At 52.1% G+C, this 16,229-nt stretch overlaps 1 protein-coding gene across 1 annotated transcript; it reads right to left on the bottom strand.

Annotated features, from left to right (window-relative positions):
* Window positions 1–14: 14 nt before the first annotated feature.
* On the bottom strand, window positions 15–15,865 carry NOXA1 (NADPH oxidase activator 1). Its single transcript, XM_066563034.1, has 15 exons — window positions 15,692–15,865; window positions 13,887–13,969; window positions 12,480–12,588; window positions 10,197–10,331; window positions 9,054–9,161; window positions 8,289–8,348; window positions 7,692–7,729; window positions 6,490–6,631; window positions 4,852–4,905; window positions 4,070–4,142; window positions 3,880–3,938; window positions 2,572–2,741; window positions 1,468–1,573; window positions 1,258–1,381; window positions 15–1,040 (listed from the first exon to the last, which is right to left on the bottom strand). Exons 1-15 carry the CDS (start codon window positions 15,863–15,865, stop codon window positions 943–945), a joined length of 1,533 nt encoding a protein of 510 aa, XP_066419131.1. The 3' UTR covers window positions 15–942.
* Window positions 15,866–16,229: the final 364 nt, after the last annotated feature.

The following is a 16,229-nucleotide window of genomic DNA, read 5'->3' as shown; positions in this document are numbered from 1 at the left end:
CAAGTGGAAGTTGATTTAAGAGTTGCCAACTCTGGCTCAGGGTTTATTTTATATTCAAGTTACATAGCCAAGTTTTGTCAAGACACCAAATCCAGAACAGGTTCCAGCTCCAGGCACTTGAGTGTTTTATTTAGATCAGCCCAGCCCAGCTGCAGGAATTGGACAGGGCTTTCACCTTTGCAGCACCAGCCCAGCACTGCACTTCCAGCCAGCCCTTTCTCCAGGGCTCTCCCAAAACCCAGAGCTGCTCTGAGCAGTGGGGATTTCCACAAGTGCCTATTTTCTCTGTGCTCCAAGATCTCACCTAGGCCTTAGGGCTTAAGAAAAGTGCCCAAGGCACCTGGCGAAGGAATGGTCAGGTCCATAGCTATGTGCTATGGAAGACAGTGGTCCTAACTCATGGTGTTATCCCATTGTTCCAAAAGCCTTTTGAAAGAGCAGCATCTCTGGCTGGTGGAGATAAGGTTATGTGACCCGAGAGCCTGGGGAATAGGGCTCTGCCCCCTGCTCCCAGCCAGCCAGCCTTGGCTTTGGGAGTGAGGCTCAGCTTCCCAGCCTCAACACCAGCAACAGGGAGAGGGAATGAGGACTTCCACCCAGAGGAACCTCCTCCCACTCAGGGGAACCTCCTCCCACACAGCAGCCTGAGCTCCCACATGGACAATTCCCACTGCCAAACCCCAGAGCCCTCTCCCTGCTCTCTGCTCTTCACAGATACATCTTTGGCAGTGTAAGCATGAAGTAAAAAATGCCAGGTCAGGGAACAGACTGTGGGAAATGCCATCACTGCTGGAACTGACCCCATGGATCTGAGTGGGAGATATGCCCTATCCAGGTACAGTACAGTAGAGCTCCTGGCTGTGCTGGCTGGGGCCCAAGTGAGCTGGGATGAGTGTCTCCCACCCCTGGGGGTGCAGCCAGGCAGGAAAAGGCTCCTGTTTGCTATAGGAAGGCAGCATCACAGCTGGTCTGGGTGGCAAAGCATTTGGGGAAGATGCCAGTCTTGCCATTGCATCGTCCTTCCAGCCACTCCTCGTTCACTGGAAAACATACAGGAGCAGGAATGAGCCCTGGCCCATATGAATGGGGTTAGTGAGAGTTTTCATGGCTGGAATTTAACTCTGGGAAAAACCTGGTGCGCGCCTGTAACTCCTGAGAGTATGAACCTGAGACAGTACTGGAGAGACCACATTTTCCCCACTGCCTCCCCAGAGCAGACTCCAAAAGCCTGGCCCAGCAGCAGGACTGGAGGGCTACCTTCAGAGAGGATATCCAGCACATCTCCCTTGCTGAACTCCAGGTCCCCTGGTCCCTGTGGCAGGTAAGAGTGCTGAGCCAGCATCTGGTAGAGAACAGGTCTGCCCAAGTGGGAGTCCGAGTCCTGCAGGAAAAAGCCAGCATGGAGGTTGCAAAGCAAAGCAGAGACTGGAGCCCAGCCCAGCGGAGACCTTGTCCCAGCCTACGTACCTGGCAACAGAGTATCAGCTTGCCCTCAATCAGCTGCTGCCACACCTTCCCCAGGTCTTCCTGTCCCAACACTGTCCCCAGCTCTGTGCCATCCAGGAGCCTGTAGCTGCAAGGGTTCATTAATGCTGAGCAAATACTTTCGTTTAAAGCCAAACTTGGAGGCCAGCCCAGCCCTCTGCCAACCTCAGTCTTCACAGTCCCCTTTGCAGACCAGTTCTGAGCTTGTCCCCTTGCACAGTGACATGGGGCCACCCCGCATGCTCAGCAGGCAGAAATGGCACTGTGGGGAGTGACACTGTCACCTCCTCCCACACAAACTTGAGGGAAAGATTCTAAACTCTCCTGATGCCACTGTGTGTCCCAAGGAGTGTCACAATCAGGAAGACCTCACCCCAGATCTTCTGCCTGAGTGCCAGTTTATTCTGCATTGATCCTTGTTACTGCAAAGGCTGAGCTGAGTGGGACAAAATCCAACTTGCAGCAGCTGTATCTACACAGAGTTTTTCCTTCTCCCATTTTCTTGACCATGGTACAGCTTCCTAGGAAAGATCCTTTAGGCTTCCAAGGCCCATAGAATCACAGAGTTGTAGAACGGTTTTGCTTGGAAGGGCCTTAAAGATAATTTAGTTTCAACCCCCTGCCATGGGCAGAGAATCTTTCACTACACCAGGTTGCTCCAAGCTCCATTCAATCTGGCCTTGAACACTTCCAGTGATGAGGAATCCACAATCTCTGTGGGCAACCTGTGCCAGGGCCTCACCACTCTTATATTAAATAATTTCTTCCTAATATCCCATCCAACCCTGCCCTCTGTCAGTTTGAAGCCATTCCCCCTTGTCATGTCACTCCATGCCTTTGTCATAAGTCCCTCTGCAGCCCTCCCTGAGCCCTTGATGTACTGGGAGGGGATTGCAAGAGGAATAGCATGTGCTTCCCCACAGGGATCACGTAGTTGTCCCACCCAAAGCCCACTGTGAGGTTTGCCCTCTGAGCAGACTGTGTGCTTTTGGCCCCAGATAAACGTTCCCAGGAGCCCAGAGGCAGCCGGATGCCCATGTCCTGAGGGGAGTGGCTGCTGGCCCATGCCACCCAACAGCCCCGTACCTGAGCGTGCCCCGCTGTGCCTGCTGAGCCAGCCTGTCCTGCAGCAGGGCCCGCAGGGCCGGCAGGGCCGGGGCCTCGCCTGCCCGCAGCACCAGCGAGCACTCACAGCGCAGCCGCAGCACCGCCGGCCTCTCTGCGCCTGCGGGGGCCTCCCCGCACCCCGGGGGGACCTGCGGGGAGATGGGCTCAGTCAGGGTGGAGAATCAGAGTATCCTGAGCTGGGAGGGACCCACCAGGATCCCCCAGCCCAGCCCCTGGTCCTGCCCAGACCCCCCAGCAACCCCAGCCTGGGCATCCCTGGCAGCGCTGCCCAAAGGCTCCTGGAGCTCTGGCAGCCTCAGGGCCGTGCCCATTCCCTGGGGAGCCTGGGCAGTGCCAGCACCCTCTGGGGGAAGAACCCAGACTGACTATGAAGTTCATGGACTAAGAAGAACCACAACTCACTAACAAACCCAACTGACAATATCTGCTCTCATACCAAGAGAGGTGACACAGGCACAATCTCTCATCTCTGTGCTACCATGTTGCAGTAGAACAGCATCAAAATGCAGACCTGAATTTCAAAGGGGGAACTTTGGATTCAAAGCATGGGATCAAATGTTCCTCCTGTGACTCAGGAATTCTGGTTTTGGTTCTGATTTTACAGATACCTCCTAAACCCAAAATTATATGAGCAGGGCCCCAATTCCTCCAGCCAGCTGGAGAGGAGCAGCCACATTCCTCTGTTGTGCTACCTTCCGGCTGAACTACACCTGAAAAAATTACCCCAAAAGCCCCAAAAATAGGTGTGGCAGAGCTGACCTGCAGCTGAGGGACAGAGGTGGTGTCCCAAGAGGGTCACAGGAGTAATTCCAGGACCATCACATGCAGGGGCTTGCAAGGGCATGGAAGTACCTCAGAGGACATTACCCAACAGGGCAAATTTGAATGAACTGTGCTATCCAGACTGATAGGGACAGAAAATGGGACACAGGAAGAGGGGGGAAGGGACAGCAAGGCGTTCAAAGACAACTGCCTCTTGCAAAGTGGGCTGTAAAGCATGTGCACAAGAACTCATGCATTTGGTGCTGCTGGTGCCTCGGAGGGTGGCAACAGGTCAACCTTGGGCTGTCTCACAAAGTGGGATGGTCACAAACTGGGAGGAAAGACCACATGGGAGCCTCTCTTTAGAATGGAAAAGTGGTCAGAGGAAGGAGGTTTTTTCCCAGTGATTTGGGAGCAGCTCAGGAATTCTGGGCAAGAATCTTGCACTCTTCCCAGTCCTGGTCTCCTGAGGCTGTGCCAGCTTCAGCCCGTGGAACACCTCACCTTAAAGTCCATGTGGGCACTGGCATCATTGACAGAGGCATTTTCTTCCCCAGGAGGACCTGCAGAACAGCACAAAGGCAGGGTAACAGCCTTGTAGTCAGCAGAGGCTGCAGTGGGGCCACCACCTTCTCACGCCCCCTAAAGAGCAGGGTTTGGGCACAGCTTCACCCACTGAGAGCCCAGGGATTACCTGGCTTCTGCTTCATGAGGAGGCGGCTGGGAGGCACCTGGGCAGGAGGAAGGGGAATCCCAGTGCTGATCTTCTGCAACAGAACAGCATCAGAATGGAGAGGGCAGAAAATGGGAGCCTGGACAAGGCTGGTGTGTGACAGGCTGCAGCCAGCTACAGACTTGTGGGTGTAACTCCAGAGAAAGCCTCAGGGAGAGCTGCTCATTGAATGGTTGGATGAGTTGGAGCAATAAGGCTCTTGAGGGCAGAGGTCTGGGGACACTTTCCTGGCACCCTGCTCCCTGCTGGGCTGGTGCTGGAACAGAAGGAGGCTGCTCACACTGCTCTGAGGCTCTCCCCACTTGGGCTGGTTGACAGTGACACAGCCATGGAACAAACACCCAAGTGTGTACCAGGGGTTCATTTGGAGGGGGAAAAATAACAACTAAAACATCATTGCAACATCAGGACAAGCATGTGCTTTGAAAACTCCCTCACAGGAAATGGGGCAGAGCTGCACCCTTCCACACTGGGTTCAGATGGAAAATGATTGGGATAATGTGTGGCTATGCCTGTGGTGGAGATGAGGGATGAAGTTCTTCCGAGTCAAAGGGATTTTTCATACTCCTAACTCTTCTGTTGCTCCCACTCAAGAGCATTTGATCTTCAGTCAATAGTCTCAGTGCTTCATACTCTACGTTTCTCTTACAGAGTTGTCCTATCCTGTGATAATTTTACAGATAAATGCCCCAAATGTATGTCTTGGTCCCTCCCTCCCCCTGGTTGCAAGGTTGCCAGCTCACCCATTTATCCATCCTTGAGGCAGGCTCCAGGAGAGAGCTTGGGATGTGCAGCTTCTGCAGAGGGACATGGAGCAGAGCAGGGTGAGAGAGGAGCCCAGCAACCCCAGCCCAGCCCCAGCACTGCCTATCACCCTATGGCCACACAAATGTGCCTGAGCCACCCAAGTGCTCAGTGCTCACAAACTGCTGGACAAAATCCAATGATCCTTCTGCAGCTTTTCCTGCTGGGAGCAGAGCTGCTGCTGAAGTGGCTGCAGTGGAACAGACCAAACACCCACCAAATCCCTGCTCCCAAGACAGAGCTCAGGCAGAGAGCAGCAAGGATGCCCAGGGATACCAGTCCAACAGCATTTCTGTGTCTTCTGACAATCACTGCTGCTCATTTCAACTGAGCACTGTAATTTTTTGCTTACAATGCTATGCTTTTTTTTTTTTTCCTGTTGAGAGTCTATATTTATTTTTTCTACATTGAATTTCACCTGGCACTTCACTGAGCAGTCAACCAGCACATCCAAATACTTGTGTAACTGTTCCTGTTAGCTCCAGATGCTTCAGGCTCTTCCCCTATTCCTGTATCACTTAGGAATATGCTAAATACTTATGTCACAGAGGATTTGCTGTGGGGACATAATTTTTTTTAAATGAAAGGAAGAAAAACCTGTTCCATTATATCCAGTTTTTAATTCCGTATTTTTATCAGTCCTCAGAGCACTGCCTCAATTGCTCAAACACCTTACTGGTTTATAATGGGCTTATGAAGAATCTTGTGAGTTTTTGAAAGATAGGCAGGTAATACATTCACTGAACCTAATCCAGGTATACAACAAGTATACCTGGATTCTAGTTCACTTTCAAAAAGTGAACTAGACAGGTGAGAAATGGCTTCTGCCCTCTTATGTTTATCTGTTTCTATTCAGTCTGTTTACACTACAGCTCCCTGGCCTGCAGGAAGATGTCAGATTTGTTGGGCTCTAAGTCCTTAGGACTTCCCTAGAGCCGTTCATAAATCCTGCCTGTACAGCTGAAACTGTCCCCAAACCTTCCCAAAGTTCATTGAACAGAGGCACTACAGACCAGGTAAGGACCAGCCCAGCTCCCAGCTCCATCAGAGCTCTCAGGGGATAAATCCTGCTCTAAATGGTGGTCCTTGGTGAGGTCTGCTATGCTACAACTCCACAATAGGATCCCCTACGGATCCAGAGGCCATCCTTGTGGATCTACAGAGGTGAATGGCAGAGGCCGGTGAGAGCCCAGTGTCAGGAAATCTGGGGGGTGTGGGAAGGAGCTCCTGAGGGGTGTGCTCAGGGCGGCTGGGGCCAAGCCCTGCCCTCGGGGCCGTGTCCCTGTCCTGCCCTCGGGGCCGTGTCCCTGTCCTGCCCTCGGGGCCGTGTCCCTCCCTCAGCACCCTCGGGGCCGTGTCCCTGTCCTGCCCTCGGGGCTGTGTCCCTCCCTCAGCACCCTCGGGGCCGTGTCCCTCCCTCAGCACCCTCGGGGCCGTGTCCCTGTCCTGCCCTCGGGGCCGTGTCCCTCCCTCAGCGCCCTCGGGGCCGTGTCCCTGTCCCGCCCTCGGGGCCGTGTCCCTGTCCTGCCCTCGGGGCCGTGTCCCTCCCTCAGCGCCCTCGGGGCCGTGTCCCTCACCTGCCCGTCGTGGATGGCCGTGGCCCAGCCGTCTGCCGCTCTGCCCAGCACGAACACCAGGCTCCCGGCCGCCACCTCCGGCCCCGGCGGCTGCTCGGGGCGGTACCGGGAGAGCACTCGGTGGTAGCCCGACTCGGCCTCCCTGCGGGGAGAGGGGAGCGCTGACCGGCCTGGGGCGCGGTGCTGACGGCTCCGAGCCACCACACTGCACCGGCCCCAGCTGGCACGGGCTGCAAGGTGAGGGTGCTGGGAAATTGGGATTTCCATTGCTGCTCTCCGGTCCAACTAGGAACAAAAGGGGCTTGGGAAACCTTGATTTGCCAAATGCAGCTGCATTTTCATCGTACTGATAAACAATGTCAAGATCAAAACATTGATCGACACTGCCCTGAAGTACTGCTGGTGCCATGTCACCGAAACAAATTACTTTCTTGAGGTTTGAACATGATTTTGGCTTAGGACACTAGGGCTGGTTGTGAGTATTTGGAATTGTCCTGGGAATTAAGATGGGAAATGTGGAAGAGGCTAACAGCAGGCCTGTTAGCTAAAGGAGTGAGAAGAAGCTGAGAAGCAAGAAGAAGCTGATAAGGATCTTTTTCTAAAGCTGTAACTAAGGAGACCAAGAGAAGTGAGGAATTGAAGAAAGATAAGAAGAGAACCTTGCAGCTGGACGAAGTATTTTTAGAAAGTTAGCTGAAGTCACTGTAACTTTTCACCAATGGTGTTATGTTGATTTATTGTAGCCAATAGTTAAGGGAGAAGAAGTATAAACAATTAGAAAGTATATAAAAGGTCAGCCATGTTCGATAATAAAGAGTTGCCATCTGAGACTGATTGTAGTCTCTGCTTTGTGTTGTGACCACCTGGACAATGACATGGAAAGCTGAGCATCCTCTGCCACAGACCTGGGCAGGCCCCACAACCTCTGTCTGCTCCCATTCCCCAGGCATGCCACGATCCATGCTGGTCTCCCAAGACCATTGAATCAAATCCTGCAAACTGCCCAGAGGCTTTTGCAGAGATAACAGGGACCTGCAGCTCCTTTGCAGCCACAGAAGCCTTTGTGTGTTTGTCATTCACTCCACCCCTGGTCAGAGTGGTTGTGGATCTCTTGGAGTCTTCACACAAAGCAGCTAGAGAATAAAAGACTTTCTAAACAGTAGTGAGAGAAGGGTAAGACCAAGGTGGAACTGAACACTCACCGCAGAGCATTGGCACTGGGTTCATAAAAGCCCTGTTTCTGTGGGAGAAACAACAGGATCTGTTTGTAAAAGTGCCTCCTACAGCAGCAGTGCCACCTTACCTCCTGACTGTGCTATTTTGTCTTTACTCTTGACCCCATTTGTCATTCCACACCACCCAGAAAAAGTCTGCGGCTCCACACCTTACAAGGATGTGCCTTCTCTTCCTTCCCCTCCCTCTTTATCTCATCAGGAAGTAAGACAATCTCTTCCCCCTCCCCTGGTTCCAAGGAACTCCCAGCACAGTGGGAGGCAGCTGTGCTCACACTGACACATTTACTGAAGTGATGAGCAGAGACAGGCTAAGCACAGCAAAGCACTGCTGTTTTGACATGGTGAAGATCCAAAAATGCATCTTTAAAGGGCTGGAGATTCCCATCACTGAGTCCCTTACAGCCAGTGCTGAGCCTGGCTCTGAACATCCCCATGGATCCAGGCTGGTATTACACTGGTTTTACCAAGAGTCCACTCTTCCTTCCCCTGATGGTTTGGATCTGAGCTCCTTTCTGGAGCTCCATGACAGCTCCGTTCCTCCTCTCACAGCCCTGTCCTGCTCACCTGAGGCCTGAGAGGCTCAAAGCCAATGTACTCATCGTTGGGAATGATGGATGAGATGACCTGTTGGACAACAAAGCAATCAGTGAATCTAGGCTGGACAGAGATTCCCAAACTTCATCCAAGATTATCTGCTCAGACCCATTTCCTTCTGGTATCCCAAGGTCAGGCAAAATGTGGAGCTGTACATGCAGTGGGAGAGGCAGAGCTGGATTCCCAAGGCAACCTCAACCATTTGTGTCCCATTTTTTAAGTCTTTCCAAGGTTTCTTTAAAAGTATGTGAATTTATTACTTTCCCTTTCTTTTATTTGTTTTGGAGCTCTCTGTTCTGACTGCACTGGTCACAGAAAAGGTCAGAGAAATTCTCTGCTGTCTTGTTTTAGGGGATGTGACAAAGCATTTGTCCCCTGAGTGCCAACCTGTCCCCCTGGGAATGCAGGACTGAGCAGCAGCATGCTGGGACAATGTGCCCCTCTTAAAAACATTATTGTCAGCAAAAAGGCAACCACAGGTTCCCAGAGTATCTGCTCAGCCCTTTCAGACTTTAAAGTGACCAAGACTGGAAAGGTATTTTAGTGCCAAAGTGCATTTTTTGGTAGAAGGGGTAGCAATTCTAACAAATTTTGGCTTCTGTGTCCTGACTGCCTGGACTGGCTGCAAGCTCTGCCAATCCTGCTCTGGGTGCCCACACAGCACTGCTCTCTGGAGATGGCAGAGGCAAGATTTTTTTCTGCTGCTGTTAATCATGACAATTATGTGCCTGTTACCTTGGGTTTACCCAGGAAATCTTTTGAATCCAGCTGCTCAACTTCCTTCTTTCGTGGTCTGAAAAGTTCCCCAAGAGGAACCAGCATGGGCTCTAAAAACAGGTGGTCCTGGGGTGGGGAGAGCAGGTGAAGGAAAAACCATCAATTTGCATTGAATGAAACATCAGAGCCCTGAAAAGCAAATACAGCTTAGGTGTGCAAGAGCAGCTCCAGGAAGATATTGGGGCAAAAGTTTCAGCTGTGAACTCGACAAAGGCCACTCAGGCTCCACAAAAGCAGGAGCAAACTGAGAGCTCAGCAGCCCCTCCCCAGTGTGGAGGCAAGGACTGACACTGCTGGCACGGGGTGGGTGGGAGGGGGGGCAGCACACAGGAAGGTTTATCAAACAGATCTTCTAAACAGCTTTTCTGTTTGCTTTCAGATGTTTTCTGTTCAGCCACTGTGTAGCATGCTAATAGCAAATATAAATAATACACTGGAAAAGCACAAATGTGATGCCAGAAGAGATTATGAGATTAAAAACAAAGTGATGAATCCTTCAGGAAGAGTAAATCAGAGATCTGCAAATGTTTTCAGATCATAAAGGAGTCCAACAGGAAACTTTTACTTAGAAGCAGTAGTTGGGTGTGAAACATTTTCACACCCAACTTAAGCTCTAAAAGTGCTTGACATTAATATCTGAGCTGCCACCAATTGTTCCTGAGGCCAAAGGGACTCAAAAGAAGCCAGTCAGTGCCACGAAAAGGGAGAATCTCCAGGCCTGCATTTGTAGGGGTTCTGCACTTGAAGCATTGCACAAAGAAACTGGTTTTGCAGGACAAGTACAAATGGAACTGAGCTCCTGAACGTGAGGGACCAGGAAGCCATGTCCCCTGCCTCAGAGGTCATCCCAAAATTCTTCACTATGGTGTTTCTGGGCAGTGAAGCACCTGGGGAAGATGGAGTTCCTCGATCACCTGAAGCCCTGGTTTGGCAGAGCATCATGTACAAATGGCTTAGACTGTGCTAGCAGGTGGCCAAGCAGGTGGGTGGATGTCAGGAACATGCAGGTGTCAAAAGTTGTCTCAAAATGACAACTTTTAGTACACATCCCTGAGCTGAAGCCCAATGCACACTCCCAGGAGCGCACAGAGGTGGCCTTACCTGCACCCGCTCAAGGGCCAGCTCCAGGATTGCTGTTCTTCTTTCAGGTCTCCACACAACAGCCTTCTCCAGGGTGACCCTGGCCTCCTGCCACTGCTGCAGGTGGCACTGCACTGCTGCAGTGCTGTACAGCACCTGGAGTGGGCACAGGGAGGGGACTGAGAGGGCCAGGACCAAGGGACATCCAACACGTCCTCCTGAGCTCAGCCAAGAAACAGGGACAGGCACTAAAGCACCAAGAGTTCAGTAACAGGAGAGGCTCTCTGAGCAGCAGAGCTGGGAACATTTCACAATCAGAAAGGAAAAATAAAAGCTTGGGTGTGCTGGAGCTGCTGGTCAGGGTGATGAGAGACATGAGCGGAAGAGAGACAGCAGGGGAAGACTCTGGTACCACACTTTAATTCTGATCCTTCCTGCAGCCAAAAGGCCGGGAAGCTTTCCTTGGGTGTTTTTCTGCATGAAACTAGGTAATGATTTTTGTGATTCTGACTCCCTGTCACTGCAAAATAACTTAACTGAAACTATTTCATGTTGTAGTGGGCTGTGAATGTGCAAACTGTCAGCTGTAGCTTGTCACCCTTCAGCAGCATGTCAGTCTGTTCCTGGGGAAGAGCAGGCTGTGGGAGTGTTGCAGATGGGCTGTTGGGGAGCTGTGGTCTATACTGAGAGTGGGAGATCTCTCCCTGTCACTGACCAGCTGGGCCACAGCCAGAGCACTGTCAGACAGTTCCTTATCTCCTGTGATAGGGTTATCAGCTGGGAATTGAGGTGTGTACCTGGCTGCACGCCCTGCTCAGGACAAGGCTCGAGCTCATAGGATGCTTTTCCTTTACTCCTTAACCATGGCAGTAGAAGACTCTGTCTGGGAGTGTGGGGAATGGCAACGCTGAGCACATACAGGAACTGCAGGGACAGGCCCTCTCGGGAGGCAAGGCAGCAGTTCTCACTCAGTCAGAAGTGTCACAGCCTTGCAAGAGGCAAATATTTCTGGGTTTTCAAAGCACACATGTATCTCCCACGAGGAGATCACCTGCAGCATGTGACAGGCTGTGCATGGGGAAAGCTGATGGCACAGTTCTGCTGGAGGATGATTGTATATTTTGAAAAATGAGCTCCAGGTAAGAATGAGATACACCTGAATCAGGATGCTGATCCCAACTGTGGAGGACCAGCCCATGTCCTGGTGATGCCTGGAGTAAGGGGTCGTGTGTCCACACCAGGAAGGGCCCCAGCCTCGGGACACTCCTAAGCCCTGCCCCTTTCCCAGGGAACTGCTCATTTCCAAGAGAAGGCAGTGCTGTGGCACTGAAGCTGTTAAAGCCAGGGAGGTTTGGGTAATACCACGGATGCCAAGGATAGCTTCCTCCTGCCAGGTAAAGGGTGCTTGAAAATTGCTGAGATGCTTGGCTGGAGTTACACAATGACTCCTCATTCTCACGGAAGTAAGGAGTTAAATCCTCTTTCCTGTATCTGCTTTCCAATCTTTGTGTGTGGACTCAGAGAAAACAAAATGAACCCTTCCAGTAAAGGACAGTTTTTAGGAATCCTTTACATATGTCCAAATATTACAAAAATTTACAATCGATTCAGCCTTTGAGCTTCCTTGAACAGGATGTGGCAGGTTGGCCCTGTGTGACAGTAAGAGGTACAGGATGAAGCATTACAAACACAGCCTGAGCACGGGGTGCAAGTTCAGGTACAGAGGGAATATTAAGATCAGTTGCTGCAGTTGAAAGAGGCTTTCATGCACCTGACTTTCCTACAGCCCACATTTTGCATCAGTGCTGTTCTCATCTGTCAATGAACTCTGAGCACTGAGGAGTTCACTAAACTTCCATGTGTATTTACACCCAAGTGTAAATATTACACAGAATTCCAGACTGGTTTGGGTTGGGAAGGATCTTAAAGCTCCCAGTTCCACCCCTGCCATGGCAAGGACACCTTCTACAGACCAGGTTGCTCCAAGCCTCATCCAGCCTGGCCTTGGACATTTCCAAGGATGGGGCAGCCATCACTTTGTCAGATACAGAGAAAATAAAAACCCCTCAATATAGAAATTCCTGTGCACCTGCTCTGAACAGTTTTACTTTGCAAACTGCATCATTTGCTAAACTTTCCAGAGATCATGTTGGTTTACAACTTTTATGATTAAATTACTTTTTAAAAAGTGCAAGCAGAATATTTTTACACTTCTAATGTACTTTCTTGAAAAATTCTTGGGTCACTAATGCCTGGTACTGATACCCCCAACAGTGGGGAAGGATTGCTGAGCCAGGCTCTTACCTCCCAGGCATAGAGGATGTGCCTCAGCCCCAGCTGCTTGTAATCAATGAAGGGATTTTCTCTTAGGTGACTGAAGGCCATGTGATAGTCAGAGAGAGCTTCTTCATACCTGCAATGCAGAGGTGACACAAGAAACTGAGCCTAAAACAGCTGGAGGCTGTTTAAAAAGCTTAAAAATCACACTAGCAAATAACGTGTGTTCTGCTCTGCAGCCTGTGCAAGGAGAGCTGCACCAGAGATGTGTTATAAAGAGCCAAGGTTACCCACTGCTGGGAGCTCCCTGCCTGTCCCAGCACGTGTTCCAGGAGGATTGAGGGCTGGGAACCTGACTGATGGGGACCAGGGAGGGCACACACATGGCCAGAGCATTGAAATTGAGAAACTTGAAATTTAGAACCTCAACATTTAGAAATTTAGAGAACCTCTCTGGATAAGGAGGGTATTAGTCTGAATTTACACCATCTATGCAACTGAAATCGAAGCAGGTGCCCACTGAGGCTGCAGTGGTGAAAGGAAGGGCCCAGGAAGGGCTGTGCAGTGGGCACCTGGCCAAGAGAAGGTGCCCAGGTGGGTGTTGGTGGGTGGGAGCAGTTTCTGATGAAGGAAGGAGCCCTGAGGGCTGGAGGCCATCAGCCCTTTGGGCAGGAAGCAGCTGCCAGCTGTGCTGCCCCTGCAGTGGCTGTGCTTGGGGCACATTTGCTTCTGCTGCTGGTGGAGCAGCTCCAGAGAGCCACAGCCCCTCTCCTGGAAAAGCCAGAACTGCTGACTTTGACTGCCTTCCAGAAATAAAGACAGGCATTTTGTGGAGATTAAAGTCTGGGAAATATGGGGAAAACAAGGGGAAAGACAATAGCTGATCTCAAAGATAAGACAAGATCTCTAAAATACTTCACCCAGCTCCCTGAGGAGGATGTCACTGTGATTTAACCGTGGAAACAATGAGTAATCAATCCCATGACACTTCTGGAGCAACCTCAATGTTTTATCAGTGAGACTGAGATCAGGCCCCTGAAGTCTGCTGGCAGGAGAGTATGCAGGCTGCATTTTTAGGAAGGCCAGACTCATGTGTGTCATGTGAAGACATACCAAGCAGCACAATTATATTTTTTTAAATTTCTAGAGAAAATCTGAATGGCAACATAACATTGTGGCAGCCTTGCATGCAGGAGTCTCTGTCTGTAGGGGACAGCAACGCCATGTGTTAACCACCCCAGAGTTGTGCAGCTCTTATCAGAGATAAGACTTGCTGACCTGTGACAGAGTTTCCAAGGCTAAAGCAGATCCTGTGAACCCTGTGAGGTTGCTGGAAGAAGCGAATTTTGGAATCAAAGAATCATTTAGGTTTAGGAATAAAGCAGGACTGAAAGGAGAGAACCAAAGACTGCACTGGCTGTGCACCGCACTCACATTTCCAGCTGCAGGTGGACAAATCCTCTCTGGAAGTAGCCCACAGCCAGGGAGTTGTCCTTCTCAATGGTTTTATTGAATGCCTGAGGAGTAAAACACAGGCAGGGCCCAGCTTGGATGTGTCCTGTCAGTGCCTGGGCACACACACCCAGCCAGCCCCTTCCCAGCTGCCCTCCCAGAGGCAACCCCTGGGCTCCTGCCCAGCTCTGAGGGCTGGGCACAGCTCCCAGCCATCCTTCAGGTCTTGGCTCTGTGTGAGCTGAGCTGCAGGCTTTTACCCCTCCTTGCTACAATGGACTGGATATAAATGAGCTGCATTCGCCATCTGGCTTCTTAAAATGGGAAAACTGTAGCCTGCAGCAGAGTTGACCAGTGGGAGCAGCAGGACTGGCCAGGCTGGGGAAGGCTGAAGTGATGAAAGAGTGAGAGGGAGGAAGCTGCAGTGCTTCTCACAATGGCCTCTAAGTCAGTATTTCTGCTTCAGTGCCCCAGCTAACCACAGGCAGTGCTTGTGGTAGCAGCTCGTGGTTCAGTGTGCTGGGAGAGCCAGGAGTCCTCCTGGGGCAGCATCAGGGCTGTGCTCCTTCCCTTGCCACTGCAGACACCTCGTGGGGATAACAAGTGCTGAAAGCCCAGCCCTGCTGCCCTGCTCTGCAGGGGAAGGTGAGTCCCTGTGACCCCACACACCGTGCTGGAATGTCTGCCTGCCTGGGCCATACCTGAAATAACAACAACCAACCCCTGATCCACACGGAAGTAGAGCTGAGCTTCTTCCCAGTCCCTGCCCCTTGACTGGGGCTCAGAAGTCACTCCTGAGCTCTCTCCCTCACCTCCATGGCCCTACTGTGTCCCAAACAGCCACTGCCTGCCCAGAGCTCCACTGCGCTGCCCCAGCCCCTCAGCACAGCCTCAGCGGCTCCTTACGCTGTTTGAGAAAGGTTTATCTGCATCTCCTCCCTGGAGACAGATGAATGGATGGATGTACAGACACACCAGGTGCTGTCACAAAAAGGCTTTTCCTCAGGGCACCTCCTCTCCCTTCCCAAGGGCAGTGGTTTTCCGGCACAGCAGCTTTGTTCTGGCAGTCTCCACAGCCAGGCAACATATCTGTACTTTGAAAGTACACCCATCTCATGTCCAAACCCATGGCTACAGAACAGCTATTGGACAATCTTTTTCCTGCTTTGATTTAAAGCTACAATACATTTTTAATTTATTGTGCATGTCCAGTGGGTTGAGGTGGTCTCCTGGAATCAGGCAGGCTGAGCTTCAGAGGTGTGGTTTTCACATGATAACGAGCTAAATTCACCTAAAGGACAGGATTTTAACTGATATAGCTTTAACAAAAGTTAAGGTATATAGCCAGATGCAGTTTCCAGTATCTAATTTAACTACTCTCTATTATCTTGTTTCAAAATGATTCTGCCCACTGATCTGGATTTTCATAGTATTTAGAGAACCATGGAATCACAGAATCATTAAGGTTGGAAAAGGCCTCAAAGATCGAGTCCAACTGTGAACCGGGCATCACTGAGTGTACCACTGAACCCTGTCCTCGACGGCCACATCCGCCTTTTTAACTTCCACCTTTTTCACTTCTCTGTGATTCACTCAGTTAAACCTTTTCCTCCAACCATTCATCCTTCAACATCTCCGCTCGCATTCCCGCTGGACACGCAGGACGCGAAACGCCGGATTCCAGATCTACTTTCAGCACCGCTCCCCCCCGAGGCGGACCCGGGGGAGCCGAGCCGCCCATGCCCGGGATCCCCCCGCGGGAAACCCCCCGCTCCCGGCCCGCTCACCCGCAGGGCCGCCTCGGGCCGCCCGGCCAGCAGCTGCACGCAGCCCACGTTGAAGCAGATCCTGGCCGGAGGCTCCGCGATGCCGCCGAACGCGTCCAGGGCAGCGTCCCAGTGCCCGCGGTCCGCCGCCCGCACGGCCTCGTGCCAGCGCCGCACCAGCTCCCGGTACGCCATGACCGGGGTGCGGGAACGGGAACGGCCACCGGGAACGGGAAACGGGAACGGAGCCGCGCGGGGCCGCACCTGCCGCTCGCCCGCGCCTCACCTGCGCCGCACCTGCCGGGGCGGGGCGAGAGAGCGCGGCCACCTCTGCCCGCTCCGCTCCTCCCCTGGGCGGCGGGAGGAGACACCGAGCCCACAGTGGGACACGGACCGGGAAGAGGGGACACTGAGCCTGGAATGGGACACGGACCCCACAGTGGCACATGGACCGGGAATGGGACACGGACCGCGGGAAGGGGGAACACGGAGCCCGGAATGGGACACGGCCCTGGCAGGCGGCCGGAGCCGGCGGGGCAGAGCCGTGAGGGCGGCGGCC

This window comes from Molothrus aeneus, chromosome 19 (assembly GCF_037042795.1).
Source record: "Molothrus aeneus isolate 106 chromosome 19, BPBGC_Maene_1.0, whole genome shotgun sequence".
NCBI lineage: Eukaryota > Metazoa > Chordata > Aves > Passeriformes > Icteridae > Molothrus > Molothrus aeneus.
This window is presented reverse-complemented; position numbering and strand designations above follow the sequence as displayed.